We start from the raw sequence: 15,622 nt of genomic DNA, 5'->3' as shown, positions 1-15,622 counted from the left end.
CTTTCTCTAGGCCATGAATTGGCCAAGTGAAGTATCTTATTAGGAATTTCATTTGGTTAAGTGGTAAAGGAAGCCCAACAAGGGGTAAAGTAGCCTAGGATATTATTATTCAACCTAGATCTAGGAGTGATTTGGGATTGTTGACCTAGACAAACGGAGTAGAGCATTGGTGTTCACAGTGATTATGAGAGGCCTTCTTCTAAGCGAGGAGCTATGAATGAAGTTATTGATATGGAGATTATAGATTATAATTCTTGCTGATGGAGGTTCATGGTAGCCAAGCATCCATTGAATATTTCAACACATTCATGTGACAAGGCTAGGAAATGGTTTTGAGAGGTTTGGAGCTTTAGGGGGCTTATTTTTAATGACTATCCATTGCACTGCATTGCATGAATAGATAAGCTTTATGCACAAAAGGTCTAGCAAAATGTTACCCTTATTTGGTTTATAGTAGAGAAGTGTTAAGTCATGCTACATTTGCTTGGGTTGTGAAGGAAACATTAGATTTTTGGTAGCTATTATTTGGACTTGGAGATCAATCTTAGGATAGAGAGAGGCCATACCATAGGAGAGAGGACACATTACCTTGGGGAAGGTTTAGAGGGATAGGTTCTATAGTGGGAGAGTGGTTTACTTTTTTAAAGCTTTCGACTAATTCATAAAGACAAAGGCTTCATGGTATCAGAGGGACTAGAGACATGATGGAGAGCATTATGTAGGTGGTACCCCTAAGGTGGGGGATTGACGTTAACATTTCTTAAGCATGGATTGGGCTCTTCACTAGAAGGGCATCTTTCTTATAGTGGTTGCTACCACTAGAGAGAGAGCGCTTGGTTTCATATTATGGGAGGATGGAAAACTCAAGAGAGGATTTGGGTCAGTTGAAGTTGACGTGGTATTTGGACATGGACCTTGTAACATAGATGAGGGACAATTGGAGGTATTGGGCATGCAGGGAAAGCCCTCTTTAAAGACCAGAGTGGGATCCTAGGTAGTGGGTATGAAGAATTCCATTTGCCGAGACACCTAGGGATGTTTCCTTTTTTGGATACACTAGTAGATTAGGGAGGATTTAGTAGTGAGTAGGATTAGAGTGAGACCAAGAGCATCTCTACATCGGATTGCACAAGGCATATCATAACCTTTCCTTGTTGACTTCTAAAGGAGGTTGGAGGGTAGTTTTAGACATACACTCTATCTATGGTTGCTAAAATGAGTTTAGCAATTAGTGTGCAGCTTAGTCACCATTAGTACACAAAGATTCAATTGCTTGTGCTAGATGCCAGGAGCCATAGGAGACACAAAGACATTGCAATTGAGATTGTCTTAGGGCTTAGGAGATATTGAGGGGAGCCCTTAGGATGGTCCTTATGAGTAAGATTGCTATGCTAGAATTTTCATATAAGATGTGGACTCAGGGACATTTTCATAGATGGGGCTCATAGCTAGCATCATCACCTGGTATACATGGATCAATAGATGCAATCATGCTATAGATCTATCGGATATATCCACTACATAGACTCTCCATGATCTTAACAAACATTGTCATAACTTTTAGTGGGAGATGGGAGAGGATATAGGTAAACCTGGAGACTATGAGGAGGAGAGATTCTTTTCTTAGGACATGGGATTTAGATTACAAACCTCTTGAATATCGGTTATTTATTTAGGCCTTGCAATAGTCTTTCCCATTTTGTTGTATAATTTTTTGGTTTTGGAAGTCCCTTACAAGGTTGTTTGTATACTGTGTTTGCCTTGGGATACATTGTTTGGAGGGGATTTATTAATATTAATTTATTTTGTTTGGGGGAAAAGAAGTTTTGATCGAACAAATTCAACATAAAATCTATTTGATTTTTTTTTCTTAGTCTTCTACCTCCAAAAAAAAAACCAGAAAAAAATTCAAATATTGTAGATTGCAGACAATTAGTTCATTTTCCCATTTGTCTTCGTGATTTTCCTTTCTCTAACTAATCACATAAAGAAGAATCACCATTAGAACAAGCCGTTATAGTTAGATTGCCTTGTTTGAATGAAGAATGAAGAATTTAGCACAAGTTCAGCTCTGATACCTACTCTATTTTAATTTGCACACTTCAACACATTCGTAAAGCCTTGCTCATCTTTCGAGTTCAACCAACTTGCGACTTGCGATCGACGTGCGCTCTCTCTCTCTCTCTCTCTCTCTCTCTCTCTCTCTCTCTGTGCGCGCCTGCCTGTTCAATCGAAGAACTGGAGAGATGGGGCGCCCCCCCTCAGGCGGTGGTCCGGTCTTCCGTTTCCTTCCCTCCGAGGTAATTTATCGTCTATATGCGTTTTGTGATTGCCCTTTCCGGACGGTACCAGCTCTCCTATGAATGCAATGTGCGGAATGCGATTATGGTGTGCGTCGATTGTGTCCGTGTGTTGCCCTAGGTGGCAGCAATGGAGAAGGAATTGGAGGATACCAAGGGTGCTGCGCCTTCGAGGGAGTCCATACAAGCCCTTGCTGATGCCTTCAGGTATGCCATTCGGCGCATTTGTACTGGTTTTTATCGCAAAATTTAAGGCAAGATTCATAAGATCCCGTTTAACAATTGGATTCTAATCTAAGACTCGCTTGTTTTCCTCGAGCTGTTAAAATGGGAGGTGCTTACTTTTCATACTGTCTCCCTTGTCATGAACTTAAATATTTAATTTGCTCAATGGCTTAAATGTGAAGGAAGTTATTTCCTTCCCTCCTACATTTTGTGGGCACGGTTTGATGTTGTTCTGTTTTGCTCTTCTGTAGTCTATTTGGTTGGGGGGGGGGGGGGGCACACGAGGTTCATGCTTTGTGTCTTGGGTTTTGGGTTCATTGCTTGATTTCTCAACGACATGCTTTTTGTTTGCAGTGCTGCTCCCGAGCGGGCTGGAAAGATGACTGTCCAATACAAGCAGGTTTTTCCTCTACAAAGCATTCACGGGATCAATTGTTGGGCATGAGTTAAGAGTTGAAATACTTTCCAGTTGGACTTTGTCATTTAGTTCAGTAACGATTGATTGTTTTCTTTTAATTCACACATTGTGATGTGAAGGTTAAACTACCATGTCCATATCAGATGTAGATTTCTTGGGAGATAATATAGAGCATGTGCCAACGCATAGGAGACATATAAGCCCTCATGCTTCCTACTCCATGTACTACATCCCATCATACCCACTGGATGGAGTTAGTGGCAGATCACTCATTATGACTGTAGACTTATAACATGCTAGATATGGATTGGGCATGGGATGCATTTGACTAGGATTAGTTTGTTTTAAGCTTTGATGATATTCAGGACTTGGATTTGTTGCATACAACTTTGTCTTATAAGCTAAATTGTCCTCCAATAGACACTATTATATAATTCATTGTGTGTGTGTAATGTTTATTTGTAGGTAATAGGTGTATCAGAGAAAAACGTTAAGATGTACATTTGGCCATTAGCCAACATGCAAAAGCTCATGCAAATGATATGGAATGCCAGAAACCATCTATATAAGCCACTTGGCCATGGAAGGATCAAACTTTCTAATGTCCCTTGCTAACCATGTAGAAGAAAATGGCATTACAATCATGTATGAAGAGTGAATGGAGTCGTGTGAATAAGTGTAAGCCATGCAACAACCATGCCTTGGAACTATTGGTATCATGTGTGCACCATATGGATTGACCCATCACATAGAGCTCATGCAAATGATATGGAATGTGCAAAACCATCTATATAAGCCACTTGGCCATGGAAAGATCAAACTTTCTAATGTCCCTTGTTAACCATATAGAAGAAAGTGGCATCACAATCATGCATGAAGAGTGAATGGAGTCGTGCGAATAAGTGTAAGCCATGCAACAGCCTTGCCTTGGAACTATAGGTATCATGTGTGCACCATATGGATTGACCCATTACATAGAGCTCTGGATGAATGAACGAAACAAAGAGAGATTCTTGCAAATGCCACCTCTGCACAAAGAACACACAACCGCCTGCTGTTTACAGCCTTGGTGATCAGGTTTCCGACCTCTAGTGGGTGATACATGATGCATTTGCCAGATTCAGCCTCCAAACTGCTGCATTTTGGTGATCAACTTGTTGCCCTCCCACATTCAAGACTCTTTCAGCTATGTGTTGCCCTCCCACATTCAAGACTCTTTCAGCTCTGACTGGTAGTTATAGCACTCCGGATCCATCTCTAGTGGATGTCATACTCTGACTACATTTATTGCTGCATTTTGGTGATCAGCCTGTTGCCCTCCCACATTCAAAACTCTTTCAACTCTGACTGGTAGTTATAGCACTTGGGATCCATCTCCAGTGGATGTCATACGTTGACTACATTTATTACTTTGCCTTTGAGCATTATGTGCACTCTTTCCATCATTTACAGCATTGGTTCATTCACTTGAAAGTTCTCTTTCTTCCTTTGTTTGTGTTCACATTTTTACGTTTTGCATTTATTGCATTACTATCCAAGTCATTGTGTTTTAGGCATGTTTGTACGTTTTGTATTTTCTTAGTGCAAACCCTAGTGTATCTTCACATGACATTAGAGTTGGAGCTCTTGTAAAGAGTATCTTGTGGCTATCATGGAGGCTTGGTTTTGTGCGATATCCACAAATGACATGAAACCAATTCGCAATGTTTTAGACTTCTTGGGATCCTCCTATGTCTTATTGGGCTTCTCTATAATTGGAGGTACCGAGGAGGCATTATGGACTCGCGAGGAAGATGACACTTCACCTTCACCTTCTTCTTCTTGGCGAGCCACAGGATTCATGATAGATGAGGAGTTTTAAGAATACTTGTGTATTAGGTATGGTTGCAACTTCCACTCTCCAACTCCTAAAAACCTTGCTCCTAATACGTCGAGATTGGTTGGTGAGGTTAGCCACCTCTCCGATCAAGGAGAACATATGGCATTTGGGGCAATTGGTGATCCATCGTCTTCATCATTGCTACGCCCAGAGTGAGGTTTGTCTAATCCTTTTGAGTCATTTGAATTGAAATCCTCCCTTGTTTTTCCTTTTGGTATGCAGGATTCAGATTATGATAGGTTTGAGTATATAAATATTGATTGAGGAGGCTCTTGAAGCAAACATACTTCCACAAGTATATCTAACACCTTTGTTTCATTTGAGCATGATATTGGTAGTCAATTTTCTCAAACTCCTTCTATCCCTCCATCTTTTGGTTAAAACATAGGTTTTCTTTCTTCTATTTTCAATAACTTAGGATTCTACTCCACATTTGTATCTAGTACACTAGGATTTGGATAATTTGTTTCAGTTTCTAACACCTTTTCTTTTTCCGCACGTGAACTATTCATAAGTGAATGCCACTTTACACCCTAGACGTTGTTAGCAAGAATTCCACCTCTTAACATTGTGCCTTATACCCATCCCCAAGCGAGCACATTTGTCTATCTTGGGATGGTTGTGATGGACATCTCCCTCACTACCTCTAAATATTCACCTCCCCATCCATCGGCCTCTCAGATGTAGGGATTTTCATCCTTTGTCTATGGTGTACCATCCCTCACCCCATGGGTCACTCCCATGCAGGGATTTCCATCCTTTGCCTATTATGTCCCTATCCCTCCTTGGGCTACACATGTGGCTACCATGTTGGGTCAGCCCATACTCAATTTTGGATCCATTATGCACACATTTCGCATGCATGGTGGGCACTTTGGGATTAATGCCCAAGTATACTCCCCTTCCCCACTCTATTGACCCTATCCACCCTAGCCACCTTGCTCCTCATTTAGCACTACCACTCTTGTTGCTATTGCCATGAATGTCTTCATGGATAAGACTTGTTTTAAGGGGTTAGATTTCACTACTCGGTCTAACCTTATGCAACAAGTGCTTGGATCTCAGGGTCTTTGAGACCTAGTCATTGGTCTAGAGCCCAGGCCAAACCTAGCTCACCTTGATTACATCCGTCAATGGAGAGCTCAAAATACTATAGCTAATGTTAAGTTGATGTAGGGATTGCTTCTTGAGTTCCATTCTCAGTCGAGTCTTAGTTACAACACTTTTCTCTCACATTTGAGCGTTGGGAGTCATCTCCTTGACCACTATCTAGCGAGAGATTGAACTCGACGTGTCAATCTCGACTTTGATCTTCGAGATTTTACCATCAAGGGAATGACTTGAAAATCAAGCTGGCTGAATATAGGTAGTTACTCGTTGAGTTCACCACTACTGGCTCATTGAAGTCAGATGACGATCAGGTTACATTCTTTTTAAAGAAGCTATCTAAAAAATACTTTCACTTTATTTAGCACATCGTTTTGTTGCCTTGCTTGCCAACCTTCTATGAGTTCAAATGTCAGTTTTTGCATTATGCATTTTTATTTAGAGAGGGGTTTGGTTGCCTCTTCTTTATAAGGAAAAATTGGACACGGCAAGAATTCTTGATTTGTGAAGGCAAAAAAGGGTGACCCTCCAATCACTAAGAGGGATAATTTGATTGTCGAGTTGTTCGAGCATCAGTGCTTGCTCGCTAAATTCACCATCATTGGTGTACCTAATTTAGCTGATGATCAAGTCACTTTACGACAAATATATTTTAATTTTATCCAACAAGTTATCTCCTAGTTCCAATTACTCACGTTCTATGAGTTTGGTGTTAGCTATTGCATTACGGTCTGTTGCTCAATCAATTTCATAAGAAACCCCAATATTTAGAGGGGGACCATGACTTTCCAAAAGGTGAAGCAAGGTGGTGGAAATAATAACACCAAGATAGAGTTGGGTAGTAAGGAGTAGAGTAATTCCTTTCTAGGATAGAACCGAGTTGGCGAAATGTCTTCGAAAAGAATAGATATGGTTAGCATTGCCAAAAGACTGGCCATTTTGAACAAATGTTGCTCAAAGCCCAAAGGCAATCCTCCCAAGACTAGACCCTCTTCCCCACTTAGGAACTTGAGTACATCAAGCGAGGGTACTTCAGCACCACTTCCATAGTTGAGAGGGGGTTTGTTAGGATAAAGTCTGTAGGATAAAGTCTGAATAAGATATTTAGAAATGAGGATATGTGACATGTGGACAAAAGGATCCCATAATAATCCTCATTGTAAATATATCAGATATTTAAAATAGGAGCTCACGTGCCTCATTCAATGTACCATGTATATATATAGCTGCAAGCAATGAAATCAATAAATGTAGTTTCCTCTATTTTCCATGCTCTCTCTATCTCTCTTTCATATTTTATGCATAGTGTCTTCTCATCTACTATCTTCTAGTCTATCTTTTTTAGTACATGGTATCAAAGCACAGGTTCTAGTTGTCTAGCCCATCATATCTTCTTTGCTATTTCCAAAACCACAAACGGCTTATCTCCTTTTACTCTCATTACTCTCTAATGGCTCTCATCAATGCCACTACCTCTTACAACTGCCATATCATGATCGACAAACTCAATGGCAGTAATATCAAGTTTGGAAGCTGATGATGCAACTCTATCTATCTCAAGCTAACCTCTGGAACACTATCAATGGCAAATAAAAATGCCCTGAACAAGAATCGGACAAAGAAGATTGGATGTAAAGAGATGTAACTGCAACGATGGAGATTTTAATTCATTGTGATGATTGATAAGTGCAACTAGTAAGAACAACATCCAATGCAAAAGATACTTGGGATTTCTTCAACAATACCTATGAACACATAGATATTGTATAACAAATGACCATGTTCAGGAAGTTAGCCACTGCCACTATGTATGAAGATCAATCTGCCACTAAGTTCTTAGAGCAGTGGAAATCTCTACTAGATGAAACCATAATATTTGGATTAGTCATCTCTGAAGAACTACAAGCTATGTTTCTTCTCTCCCCCTCACCTCTATCTTGGAGAGCCTTTATCACCACTCAAACCTTCACTGATAAATTCAAGCTTCAGTCTTTCATCAATTGAATCAAGTAAGAACACGTTATGAGGGATACTTGTTCCACTTCTTTTACTCAAGAGATTAAACATCTTCACAAAAGAGCTCACACCTTTCAAGGCTAAGATCTCCCCTTGGTCCAACTTCGGAGGAATCCTTGGCAATCCTCATTATGAACCCAATTTTTATCAATCATTTCAATCCTTATTCATTTCTAGAAATCCTCACTACCATCTCGTATGCAATGTTTGTAAAAAACAAGGTCATATAAAAAAGATTGTCGATAAAGAGACCGATTTAACAAACATCACTTAAGAGAGCAAGCTTACTTTGTTAGCATTGGAAACTATGATATACAAGATCAATTAGACACCATCATGAGCCTAGCTACAAGTGTATGGGCATCTCATCAAGACACTAAAGAAGAATATACCTGGCTCCTAGACTCTAGAGCTACTCATTATATGACCTTCCACAAAGAATGTTTGGTGAATTTCAAAGAGACATCTACTCCACTCAATGTAGCTATGGGGGGCAATAGCATCCACCAAGCTAAAGGCTACTGTACCATTCAAGTGAAGCTTCCATCCAACCACATCATTAAGACACACAAAGCTTATTATTTTCCAAATCTCAAGAAGAATCTTCTTAGCATCAGTGAGCTCACTTCTCAGGCCTCTCTCATAGCTTACTTCTTTAAGAACCATTATATCTTGTAGCTACTTTCACCTTCTCTCAAACTCACCTGTCCAAAATCAGGCAGGCTTTACACTCTTGGTTACTCAATTCTTAAATCTATTGCTAATGCTTCCACTAATTTCACCTCACCCTCAGGCTTACCGAAACCAGTCTTCCTCCTTGGATAGGGTGGTAAATAACTTGATTAAGCACTAATTACAGCAAGCATAAAATTCACGTAAACTAGAAATGCATACATTATCACTTTGATCTTGGACATTGGACACCATGTTGGCTCCAAATTTGATGCCCCTTGCGGTATTTCTTTATCTTATATTGTGAATTGAAGGAGTACAACTGAGATCCTTTGATCTCCTCTGCTAATCCAAGTGCCTCTTGCTGTCAAGATTGACCAACAAGCCTCCCAACCATTTTACTCCTCGGTTTGCTTGGGGATTGGCCTTCACCGTGCTCCTTGGAAGACAAATTCAATCCCAAATGTGATATTGGCTGGCTGGCCTCTTGAATCTCCACGAAATTTCTCAATTTCAGCTGTTGGAATTCCAGTCCTAGGCCCTCAATTTTGAGCACATATCTTGGAGCGGCTGTTAAAACCCTAATTTCTGCTGTAAATTAGGGTTTATAGCAGAGATTGACAAAAATCTCTTTCTTTGATGGCTCAAACTGCTGAAAAACGTTGAGATAACTTGAGAGATGATTGGGAGATGAGAGAAAATGCTGTGAAGAGAGAAATTTTAGAGTTTCATTATGAGAAATGTTGAAAAACTGTTGTTGCCTTGCTCAAATAGCCATGGAAGCTGTCACTTATAGCTTAGGACCATAAAAAAGATTGCTGCTCCCTCTTGTATGTTGTCACCTGCACCAGAAGGACTTTGGGTTGCTATTACTTGCTCTTGGAGGGCTCTAAATTGTTGTCACATGTTGTAGATCTGATCCTTGGTGGGTGTAAATCATATCAACAGCCTCTCTTTGCTCTCTAAGAGCCTTCTCCTCTCTCATAATGGTTGGAATAGACTCCACTAGCCTCTAAAAACGTTTTTCCTACTTGCATGGGCAAGTTTTGCCAAGTGGCAACCTTCTTATCTCATTTTCTAGTATTATTCAGCTTATCAAATAAAATTTCAAAATATTAATTGTGTCTGTCACGAGGATGTGAAATTTTGAGATGCTTTAATCTTGCTAATAACATTTGATAAAGTTTTTAATCAAATGTGCAAGTTTGTTTAAGCACATGTGATGCACATGGTAGTTATTTCATGGTAATAGGCCAAGGACCTCGAGGATACAATGGGTATTAAAGGCAAAAGTTGTGATAAGTTATGTAGGCTTAGGGGGTTAGTTGGTGTTAGTTTTGACCTTGGGATAGTTATTTGGTGGTGATATTGGGAACTAGCATTAATTAATTAATTAATTAATGCTAGTCTAAGGGTGAGGTTGGAGACCACTCTAGGTTGCAAATGGCTTAGCCAATTTAATTATGGATGGACACATTTAATTTTGGGCAGGGTTAAAACGGCTGAAATTAATTTTCAAGATTATTTATTTCTAAAAATTAATTAAATGGTTGGATAATGCTGAAAAATGGGTTTAAAAGGTTGCTACTTGTAGCAAAAATGCCCATGCAAACTAAGAAAACGTTTTTGGGGGTTGGGTCTCAACCATTCAGTTAGTCCATAGCTTGAGAGAGAGAGAGAGAGAGAGAGATCTAGGGGTCTCAGCAAATAGGGGACAACAAGGAGTCACCTTCAGGGTTTAGCGATAGCATTGCTGATGAGGTCTCAGCATTTTGGAGATGCCTGGTAGTAGGTGACTACATTAAATGTAGGTTGGAGCAGGCAACAAGCATAATTTAGGATTTTCTTGCGAAGAAAATAATCTCTCTTTCTCATCTTGACTTTCTCTCATCTTCACCAACCCATTCTCAGGAGATCTTATCATTTCTCAGCTATTTTAAGTAGATCTCAGCCAAATTTGGTGGACAACAGAGAGATCTTTGCTGCAAACCCTAAAGTGCAAAAATTAGGGTTTGACAGTCACCAGGACCCGTGCCAATTGGTGAAGGTATCGTGCACTCATAGTGACAGGAAACGGCCGGAACGGCCCCCCGGCACGTGGAACCGACGTCCCCGGCATGTATCCGGCGCGGACCGCGTTTCCAAATGATGGAACATTCCCTGTCCTGTTTCAGACAGGGAACGCCACGTGGCAAAATGACTTGCGGGCTGCCCGCGCCCAGTTTCCGCCTGCGCCCAGTTCTATTACGTCCCGCCTGCTCCCGCCTGCGTCCCGCTTGCTCCCGCCTGGCCCAGTTTTCCTGCCCCTAGGCCCCAGGTCCAGCCACCTTCTTTTTGTTCCTTCTTCTTCTTTCTTCTTTTCCTTCTCTTCCCTCTCTTCCTTCTTCTTCTTTCTCTTCTTTCTCCTCCACCTCCAACCTCTTGCTTCTCTTGCTTCTCTTCCTTCTTCTTCTTTCTCTTCTTTCTCTTTCTTCTCTTCCTTCTCTTCTTCCTTCTACCTTCTCTTCACTTCTCCCTTTTCTTCTTCCTTATTCCATGAACCTTCTTCTTCTTCTCCCTTCTCTCCCTTTCCCCTCTCTCTCGACTCTTGAGTGAGTCTTGACTCTTGAGCCTTCTCCCTTCTCTCGAGCCTTCAATAATCAATTTTCAGCCTTCAATTTTTCCTTCTCTCGACTCTTGAACCTAAGGCCTTCAATTTTCAGCTTGAAATCATAAATGGCTTCATCTTCCCGCCCCGCTCGTCGGGTTGGTGGTCGAGGAAGAAGGTCTGATGATTGGTCATGGTGGGAAGAAGTAAATGTTGACCGCCCTTTGAGTGGTGGAGGATCTCGACCATGGACTTGCAAGCTTTGCCCATATAAGCGAACTAGTGGAGCAAACAAGGTAATCCATTGAGCCGAGCATTTGTATTTCAAAATTTTATTGATTTTAATTTTTCAAAGTTACTACCGATATTAGAATATGGACTACCAATTGCTACTTGTTTCATTTTAAATTTTAATATTTATGCATAATCAGGTCCGAGCTCATCTTCTACATGAGCCAAATTCAGAGGTGCAATTTTGTCAAAATGTGACCTTGGAGAAGCAAAGGGAGCTTCGTGAGCGTGTAGTAGGTCAACAAGCTTATCTTGCATCTAGACCACGACGTGTTGCAATTGACCCTGCAACTTTTGTGACACCATCCCCATCAGATGTATCTAGAGCAGGGTCAGTATCAGGAAGTGCTACCTCCACACCTACTACAGGCATTGCATCGGCCATGGCATCAACAACACCACATGTTGCACGTAGACAAAGCACACTTGATGTTAGTTGGGATCCCAAGAAGAAGGAAGAGGTGGATACATCAGTGGCACGCTTTTTTTATCATGACCATATTCAATTTCGTGCAGCCAGGTCAGAGTATTTTAAATTGATGTGTAAGAAGATTGGTGAGTATGGCCCTTCGTATGTACCTCCATCATCAGAGACCTTACGCACCACTTTGCTCGACAAGGAAAAGTGCCTTGTTGAGCAAGCAGCAGTGACTAGAAAGAGCATGTGGGTAAAAATGGAGTTTCCTTGATTGCTGATGGTTGGAGTGATACACGCAAGCGATCCATTCATGGTATGGTTGCTTATTCTCGTGGGGAAATGTATTTTATATCTTCACATGATGCATCGGGGATAGGAAAGTCAGCAGATGTACTTGTAGCAGAGTGGGTTACAGGTGTTGAGCTTATTGGCCCAGAGTATGTTGTGGGATTTGTTGCAGATGGAGAGCCTGCAAATAGGGCAGCAGGTGCTATTATTCAGGGATATTATCCACATATCACAGTTTCATATTGTATGGCTCATTGCTTGAACAACCTACTAAAGGATATTGGTAACCTGTCATGGATTGCACCTGTCATAGAGCAAGGAGCTCAAATGGTTAGCTTTGTTTTGAATCACCAGTTTCTTCGCCATCACTTCTCTTTGCGGTCGAAGAAGACACCTTTAAAATACTCTGATACCAGATTTGCCTTTAACTTCTTGATGCTAGGTAGGTTAAGAGAATGCAGTGGTGCCTTGAGGCAGTTATTTCTTAGTGATGAGTTTACCTCATCAACATTGGCAGGTACTCCTACAGGTATCTTATGCTTGGAGAAAGCAAATAACTCCACTTTTTGGGATGATGTAAAGCTGATAGATGCTATGGTATCACCCATTGTACATTTATTGAGGGTTATGGATGCTATGCAACCTTGCATTGGCAAGGTATATGAGGCTATGGACAGGCTGAATGAAAAGTTGCAGGAGTTGGCACCAAATGATGAGGCGTATGAGGAAATACACCATTTAGTTGTGACGAGGTGGAACTCCTATAGCTCACCCATGCATGCAGCTGCATTTGTTGTGGATCCTGAGTTCCAGGGCAAGGGTCAGGAGAATGACAGTGAGGTTATGGATGCATGGAGACTTATATTGTCTCGTCTAGTGCCTGATCATGGCACTAGACGAAAGATCAGAGATCAGCTTTCATGTTATAGGACCTTTCGGGGTTCTTTTGGTTGTGGGGATGCACAGGAGGATCGCTGTAAGATTGGGGCAGCTTTGTGGTGGGAGGACTATGGTTCGGATGGTCCTGAGTTGCAGCAGCTAGCCATCCGTATTTTGAGTCAGTCAGTTAGCTCCTCTTGTTTGGAGCAATTGTGGAGTACCTACGCTCACATTGCTTCAAAGAAGAGGAACCGTCTTGGTGTGGAGAGGGCAAACGATCTAGTATTCGTTAGTGCTAATTTGAGGATGTTATGTAACAGTATGACAACAAAGCCTGATCCATTCACAGAGTGGGAGATGCAGCAAGAAGAGGAGACACATGCTGATGTTGAGGGAGATGCAACAATTCATGGTACACATGATGATGAGGCTGGCACTTCAGGAGTGGCTAGAGCAGCCTCAGATCATGATCATGATCTTTGATTTAGCTTACTTATCACGAGTCTCATGATACATGACACATTTACATTATATATGATATTATGATCATTGATGACACTGTGACACTTGGGTTGTTGACAGTTGTGCCATGCCGATATTATATTTGTACTTGAGTCTTGCAGTCTTGCAGTTGTCCTTTGGGCTATTTTGGCATGCCGCATTTTGCTTTAGTCTAGAGATTAGACTTTATATTTGCAGTATTTTTTAGAGCAATGAGCATGTTCTTTCAAAGATTAGACTTCAATTTCATATTTGTAATCTTTTAAGTTTTTTGGCAATGGTACCATAGGCATGTTCTTTTAGCTTAGACTTTTAAGTTTAGTTCATTGTTCATTGTTTTATCATTTATGATTTTTGGCATATGTATTATGGATTTTATTATTTATAATTGAATAGCTTACCTCTTGAGCCTTGTAAGTTGCAATTCAATTTCTAATGAGTAGTTTTAGAATAATGCATTATATCTTAAAGTTAAAACTTAAAATGATTTGTCCTTGTGGATTATATACCTTGGTTTTAAGTTTTAACACTCCAGAGTCCATATGGATTATGAGTGAAATATTAATTTTTTTTCATGAATTTTGATTTTTTAAATGCCGTTCCCGTTCCCACGTCCCCGTTCCCTAGGTTTGGTGTTCCGGTCTTCGTCCCCGTCCCCGTTCCCCTTTCCCGTTCCCCGTTTCATGTTTCTATGTGTGCATTGAATTTAGAATCTAAAATTTGTGTATTTGTCAGCAAATTCAAATGCTACACCATTTTGGCCAATTGGTGGTTTCATTTGTGCAAGTCGTGGGTAAAAAATCAGGGGGCAATCGACTCAAATTGATTGTTGATTGTTGCTATAGCAAAGAGGATATTGAATAGCAAAGGAAATTGTGAATCTCAGCTTGTACTCATTCCATTAGCAATCAAGGTAAAGAAATACTGAAAGGAGGGCTAGTTTTGGGGCCAACAGGGTGTCCAATGTCCAAGATTATTAAGATAAATTGTGCATTTCAATTTAAGTTTATTTATTGATTGTTGTAATTAAGTGCTTAATCAGGGAATTACCACCTTCTCCAAGAAGAAAGATTGGTTTCGTGGTTCCATTGTGGGGATACCACTCAATTCCTTGATTTGGTGGGCCCGAGGCACCTGATTGCAAGACAAAGCTTTGTGCTAGTGCTGATTTTTGCTCTCAGCTTAGAAATTACAGCAATATGTCTTCATATAGTGAGATATAATCAAGCAGTGATGATGCCTCTTAGTATGAACATTCACATGGAAATGAAGAAAATGCAATGCTTGATCTTGGACAAGGCTTAGACCATGGACAGTAAGCCGAAAATGTTACTGTTGGGCAAGATGCAGGGCCTTCAAGGCATAATGAGGCTGATGACCAGCAAAGTGAAAAGGAATTTGATGACCAATTTAAGAATTAGAGGAGGATAACAACAAATCTCTTTGTTGAATTGGCAAATGATCTTTAATTTAAATGCTCCGAAGATAATGCGAAACCCTTCATTTGAAGCTTCCAAAGATGCTAATGAAACAAAACAGTTGGTACCTATGGGGCAAGGAATGCAAATGCATGGCCTTCATAGAAGTGCTAATCCAATGGATTTTGGACAGTCGAGCATGCATGCTATGATGGGGCAGCCAGGATATTTTGGTGGAAGCTTGATTTTTCGTACTCTGGTTGGACAAGGGCCACATATGAAAATGTATGGCACAAATTCCTATGGTATGCAACAACCAGTGCATAGTGTGCAAGGCCCAATGTATTCAGGTATGACTGGAAATATGTCAAATCCTATGTATGGCAGCATTGACTTGATGCCTGGGGCACAAAGTAGCATGTTTAGTATTGCATCTGTCCTCGAATGCTTATCGGGCTCAAGGAATGAATGTTGGTCATGCAAATGCTTTGTTTGGCGTTGGTTTTAATGTCATTTAGCAGTTTGATGCAGCTTATTCGGGGAGGGAATTTCACGTGAGTCCTCGAAGATTCAAAACACAGTGACTTTCTTGAAAGGAAATGCATTACAGTGGTGGTCCATTC

The 15,622-nt window shown here is 40.7% G+C and overlaps 2 protein-coding genes across 3 annotated transcripts in view; both read left to right on the top strand.

The window, feature by feature from the left end:
- The first annotated feature begins 2,040 nt into the window (after positions 1 to 2,040).
- Positions 2,041 to 15,622, top strand: part of LOC148014818 (protein SAWADEE HOMEODOMAIN HOMOLOG 2-like) — an 87,386-nt gene continuing 73,804 nt past the window's right edge. Inside the window, exons 1-3 of one of the 2 annotated variants that reach the window (XM_087664898.1) lie at positions 2,041 to 2,300; positions 2,422 to 2,507; positions 2,880 to 2,925. In XM_087664898.1, the coding sequence (XP_087521024.1) occupies positions 2,247 to 2,300; positions 2,422 to 2,507; positions 2,880 to 2,925 (186 nt within the window). In that variant the 5' untranslated portion in view covers positions 2,041 to 2,246. The remainder of the gene's footprint in view (positions 2,301 to 2,421; positions 2,508 to 2,879; positions 2,926 to 15,622) is intronic. The other variant, XM_087664897.1, reaches the window with a different exon arrangement.
- Positions 12,214 to 13,669, top strand: LOC148014820 (uncharacterized). The gene has a single exon (XM_087665595.1). The coding sequence runs from the start codon at positions 12,229 to 12,231 to the stop codon at positions 13,561 to 13,563; it is 1,335 nt and encodes a 444-aa protein (XP_087521721.1). The 5' UTR covers positions 12,214 to 12,228; the 3' UTR covers positions 13,564 to 13,669.

This window comes from Lygodium microphyllum, chromosome 24 (genome assembly GCF_053477565.2).
Source record: "Lygodium microphyllum isolate KBCC chromosome 24, Lygodium_microphyllum_v1.1.10, whole genome shotgun sequence".
In the NCBI taxonomy this organism is placed as follows: domain Eukaryota; kingdom Viridiplantae; phylum Streptophyta; class Polypodiopsida; order Schizaeales; family Lygodiaceae; genus Lygodium; species Lygodium microphyllum.
This window is presented reverse-complemented; position numbering and strand designations above follow the sequence as displayed.

Excerpts from the sequence above, each read along its gene's own strand:
- LOC148014820 (XM_087665595.1), top strand. The coding sequence starts at position 12,229 with ATGGTTGCTTATTCTCGTGGGGAAATGTATTTTATATCTTCACATGAT.